This window comes from Pteropus alecto, unplaced genomic scaffold (genome assembly GCF_000325575.1).
Source record: "Pteropus alecto unplaced genomic scaffold, ASM32557v1 scaffold138, whole genome shotgun sequence".
Lineage (NCBI taxonomy): Eukaryota > Metazoa > Chordata > Mammalia > Chiroptera > Pteropodidae > Pteropus > Pteropus alecto.
The window spans coordinates 367681-373859 of record NW_006441525.1 but is presented as its reverse complement, the minus strand read 5'-3'; the positions used below and the strand labels follow the sequence as shown (position 1 = coordinate 373859).

Here is a 6179-nt window from a genome sequence, read left to right as displayed (position 1 = left end):
TTTAAACTGTAAATTAAAATAAAATTTTATTCAAAGCATCTTTTAAAATTACAGCATGTTTATTCTTATGCTGTTAATTCTGCCAAACTACAACTTAGCCATATGAAGCATAAAACTCTTCAAAACCTTGAATGTAAACCACATTTTCAAAACAAAAAGCAGTCTTAACACACCTCAATTTTAAATGCCAATGTATTTTGTCCAAGTACATAGCTTATACCGAAAAAGAACATTTTAAATATTTCTATAGTAAATAGTTGTAATAATTTCTTAAACTTTCAATTATACAAATAAAAAATGTTTGTGAATATAACTATTATAGTTGACAAAAGCTGACCAGAGAAACAAAAACTCTTATTTTTGAAGGCCTTAAATTTTATTATCTTTGAATTGGCAAGTATTTGTATTTTTTTAATTCTTACCACCCTTCCTTCTTTATGTAATTTCACCAAATTTTAAATTTCCCAAGACTGATGAGTGTTGCTTTTTATAGTTCATTAAGTAATATTTAAGAAGAAAAATTCTAGTGAAAATGTTGAACCTAAAACCAAAAAAATTCAACGCTATAGTCTTTCTTACTGTGCTTATAAGTGCTCCAAGTTAAAATTCTATATATCAGATTACAAACAAAATTCTTAGACCATTACAAATATAAATTTTCTTATTACAAAAAAGTCCTTCAAAATTTACTGTACAGAGGATTACATTTGTAAAGTATGTCCTCATGATACACATTATTTGTTACTATCATCTTTCACACTTTCGCTCCTTTTCAGACATCTACATTCCTCCCCTTCACCATGGCTACATATGTGAAACTGTATACTGCAGCACACTGGGATTTGGGGAGAAAGAAGCCTACATTTTAGATAATGTTTAAACTACATCTGTACTACTTCAATTCAAAAAAGAAAATAAAGGCGCTGAAGAGCCCATGTTTCCCTCTTATTCTGAGGTTTACTCCAATTAAAATCCATAAAATCACCATGCTATGCATGTTATTTAGTTTCTGCTTAAAACAAAAGCTAAAATGAAGATAAAAGAGGTGAACTGCTCAGCTCCTGATTTTTATGTTCATGCTTCAGTATATAAAGTGGTGTTTAAAAACTTCATCTATTTGGGAAATGGTTTAAAACCACCACACTAGTTAACACACTTGCAGTTAAAACTATTCCAGAAGCCTAGTTATTTGAGTAGCTAATATTTTCTGCAGTGTTTAACTGATAGCTAAATTTAGTGAGCACAAAATAGCTTGGCATGTTATTCTGAAAAGCAAGGTGGCTTTATGCACTGAAAATATAAATAGGAGGCTTCCATTTGCTAATAATCCTAAACAAGCAATTAAAATTTAGTGTTTGCTAACGAAAGATCTAAAACAGTTCACTAAAAAACAACCCTGTAGATGTCCCTTTTATTAATAAAAATCCAAGTGCCAAATCTCATTACAGGGCCCATAATATTAAAAAACAATTACCAGGTTACTTAGACTTTGCAAGATTAATCACTCAATTTCAGCAAATGAGAAATAAGAAATGTGCAAAAGTTCCCAAGTTAACAAGCAAGGAATGACAAGTGCTTTTCAAATCTAAACAGCATAGTAAGTTATAAAGCCTCAGAAAGAGAATAAGACTGATTTTACTCCAATTCTGAAAATTCTGTACTATTATGCATCTCACCAAGATCCTCAAATATCTATTTTTCTTCTGAAGTCCATGACTTAGAACCTCTTCCGAAAGAGTCAGTTTTCCATTTCTCTAGTCTTGTTAGTCACACTATTTTGCAATTTAAAAATATGTCTTATACACATATCTTATATTTTCTTGCTTGCTTCAGTGTTTACAGTATTACTAAACATACTAATATACATTGTTAAAAATGATCTTATAAATAATCTATTTCAACCTTCTTTGGCTACATGTTCCATTGTTTTTCATATGAGTGTCTTATTCAGAAAGTGCTTCCTGTGAGAACTGCTTCCAATGAATGCATTAAACTTGCAAAATCTAGCTTCCCACAATACGTAGTTTCCTACCCTGTACTAAACTCCCATATTTACAAAATATTTTAAACTTTACAACAATCCATTACCATATAAAAAAAAAGTGCAATTCTCTCTCACCCCGTATTCCGGGGCAATGACATTCTTCATAAATTTCTACAAAATAGCAGCCTATGAAAAGCAAATAAGGTGCTTAGCTTATGCCCAAGGATCTACTTTTGAAGTACGCTGGGCAGTACTTTTGTACAGTGGAAGAGTCAGTGTGCAGGCTACTGGCGGAGTGGCGCTCCTGTCAGGTTGGCGAGCTCTATGAGAGCGAGGGCTCCGTGCAGGCGTTCCCGCTGTTCCTGCAGCCGGCGCTGGGCACCGCTCTACTCATCATCCTCCTCGTCAGACTGAAGGTATTCCAAAGGGTCCTGCTGCTCCTGATCTGCCTTCTGAACGAGCTTTCCTTTCAAGGTAGGGGTACGCTGCTCTCTTGTTTCCCAATACCTATGGGAAATGCATTGTATTAGTTATATGATATACATGACATTCTCAAATGTTTACTTTGCTTTTTTAAAAAAGGTTCTTTACCACATATTAAATGTGTTTAAGTTTTAAAAGTTATAAAGTGATTTCACATATATTTCCCATTACTAAAGAAACAATTCAACTTTGAGAAGTTGAGGGACTTGCTCAGATTTCCAAAATCAAAAACTGGCAGTTCTGGGTCTCATACTCAACTCTCTGATCATATGTATTTGCCATTAAACTATAGTTAACTTAAAGATCATATATGAAATGCACTGAAGTATAGAAACAGTAGAATAATCATTAGAAACCTATTTATCCTATCCACAGAGGGATGGTGACTTCTGACACTTAACTATGAGAAACTTTAAACCCACAATATATGACATACAGATTAATATCTATAACACGTAGAACTTATTCAAAAATTTAAGAGCACCACAATTACTCAACTGGTAATTCACAAAATGCAAATGTTACACCTTGTTGGAAACTAAAGAAATGCATATTTAAATGACATTAGCATTACATCCAAAAATGTCCAGACTTTTATATTAATGTTCACAGTAGCTTTATTTGTAATAGCCAAAAACAGCCCAATGCCTATCACTAGATGAATGAATAAACAAGTTGAGGTGTAGCCGTACAATGGATTACTACTCAGCAATAAAAAGGAGTGAACTATTGATACACTAAACAACATAGATAAATCTCAAAAAACTTATGTTGACTGAAAGAAGCCAGACAAACAGGAGTATAAAATTTTGTATAAAATTCTAGAAAATGCAAACTAGTTTATAGTTACAGAAAGCAGATCAGTGTTGTTTGGGGAAGAGGAGGGCAGGAAGGGGTGGGAGTGATGGATTATAAGGGGACCTAATGGATATATTCACTGTCTTGATAGTGTTAATTTCACAAATGTATACACATGTCCAAATGTATCGAACTGTATGCTTTAAATATGTACAATTTATTGTATGGCAATTATATCTCAGTAAAGCTGTTTTTAAAATTACATACAAAAAAAATACAACTTCTGGATTTCAAGAAATCAAGACTACTCGAACTGGGAAAGTTTTGGCAATATTCAGGTTTAAAAAAAGAAATGCAAATAGTTCAGTATTACTTGAAATGCAACTAGAAAAGAGAAACAGCAAAAGAGAAGTTTAGCTAAGTCAGCCAGGACCAAGTAATGAAGGGCTGGTGATGCCATAATAAAGGGCTTAGACTTCATATTGAGGATCACAGTAGCATTTTAGAAAGACCCCTCTGGCAGCAGCATGGAGAATGGATTGAAAGGGTGGAAGTGGCTGAATCTGAGAGTTTTAAGGAAGCAGAATCCGTAAGTTGGTCACTGAGTCGTTGGAAGAAAGAGAGGATAAAGACAAGGATGACCAAGAAGTTTCTGGCTTGGGTAAAATTAGAGATAATGGGACAGTGGAGGCCAGACAGGAAGGAGAGAGAGAAAAGAAGTGATGCAGTAAGCAAGACAAACATAATCCCTGCCCTTGTGGAGGTTATAGTCAAACAGAGAAGATAGAAACTGAATGAATAAATAAGTGTGTAATGAAGATTTTGGAAGGGAAAATACAGTGTGTTACAAAATCATCTATTAAGTGAGTCTAACCTTGTTTGTTTTGGTGTTGGTGAACAGGTTAGGGAAGGACTTCCTGAAGTGATGTTAAACCTGAGTAAGAAATGAAAAATGAGCTGAGTGGCTAAAGAGGGAAACAAGCATTTTCCACAGAGGCAGCAGTGAGCACAAAGGCCCAGAAACCACAGGGTGAGTGGTGTTGAGAAACCAGGAGCCCAGATGGGTGGAGACAGTTGCATTGCAGGAGGGAGGCTGAGCACCAGCAGTACAATCAGGGGAGCTAGACTTTCTCTCAAGTGCAGAGGAAGCCACTGAAGCTAGGGAGTGGCACCATCAGCTGCTGCTGGTTTATATATGAGATGACTCCTTAAATCAAACTAGTTTTAGAGAAATTTCTTTATACTGCCTCCCTTGTTGCCCTTAAGAAAAACTAAAATAGATGCTTTTAAGAACTTTAGAAGAACATTGCTCTCCATCTCTTACTCTTTCTATATATATAGATGGATGAGTGGATGGATGGATGGGTGGGTAGATATATATATATAAAAATATCATATATTTATGATATATATCATATATTATGAGTATGTATATATTATATATAATTAATATGTAATATATACTCATATATTATATGAATATATTATATATAATACATAGTATATATTATATATTACATAGTATATATTATACTCATATAATAATCAGCACAGATCTAATTCTAACAGAAAATGAAGAGATGTTGCACTAACAATAAATGAAATACAATACGTATAAAACATTCTTTTAAAATGAGGGACTCTTGCTTTTAAAATAAATTGTGGTCTGGGCACTCAGTACTAATTAATATCATATAGTAGTTCTCTATCACACACAGAACCTAATAACACCCCTAATGATTCAGTGGTTTAAGGAAATAAAAGCACCATTTCAAGTTATTATATAAAATGTGTATAAAATCAACTTATTTAAAATGAGAGAGATTCTAGGAAACATGGCAGAGTAAGAGATATCCTCAGATCTCTCCCCTTGAAACAATAAGCTGAACATCTAAAACTCAATAAAAAACACTCAAACGGCACCCTAGCACTTCTGAGTGTGGGATCTGCACATGAGAGCTACCACAGGTCGGAACCCTGGTCGTCAGGCGGTAGATTTGGAGAAATAAAGAGGCTACCTCTCGAAGCTGCCAGAGCTCCCTATTGGAGGAGGGGAAGGGGAGAAGGAGTGGCGCATTCCCTGAACAGCCCTGCCTGGGAAAGCTGTGAGCTCCCCCCCCCCGCCCCTCCCTCTGAGGCGGCAGGGCCCAGTCACAATAGCAGAAGGCAAAGAAACAGGACCGCACACAACCCCCAACCCAGAGGGCTCCTCTACCCATACCATCCAAGACCGATCACCCCGGAACCCCAGGGGAATCTGAGCAAATGTTGCCGAGACTATCGCTGACATTGACAGTGACTGAAACTGAGGGTAGACAGCGTGATTAAGTTACGTCTGACATCGCAGAAATACAAAGGATCATTCAAGAATACTATTAAAAAGTATATAATAACAGATTTAATAACCTAGAAAAACTGGACCAGTACTTAGAAAAATACAATATTCCTAGATTGAATCAAGATCTGGAAAATCTAATCTGGAAAATAAGCAGTTTAGAAATTGAAATAATCATCAAAAACCTACCAAAAAGTAAAAGTGCAGGACCTGTGAATTCTACCAAACATTCAAAGAAGATTTCATACCTATTCTCCTCAAACTCTTCCAAAAAATCAAAGAGGAAGCAATACTTCTCAACTCATTTTATGAGGCCAATATTATTCTGATACCAAAACCTGGTAAAGATAACACAAAAAAAGAAAACTACAGACCCATATCTCTCATGCAAAAATCCTAAATGAGATATTAGCAAACTGAATACAGCAACATATTAAAAAGATTATACACCACGATCAAGTGGGCTTCATCTCAGGGGCAAAGGGCTGGTTCAACATACGCAAATCGATCGATGTGATACACCACATAAACAAATTAAAAAATAAGAATCATATGATCATATCAATAGATGCAGAAAAA

The 6179-nt window shown here is 35.1% G+C and overlaps 1 protein-coding gene across 1 annotated transcript in view; it reads right to left on the bottom strand.

The window, feature by feature from the left end:
• Window positions 1–6179, bottom strand: part of ZNF367 (zinc finger protein 367) — a 23794-nt gene continuing 17615 nt past the window's right edge. Inside the window, exon 5 of the mRNA XM_006918819.3 lies at window positions 1–2491. Within this exon, the coding sequence (XP_006918881.2) occupies window positions 2371–2491 (121 nt within the window). The 3' untranslated portion in view covers window positions 1–2370. The remainder of the gene's footprint in view (window positions 2492–6179) is intronic.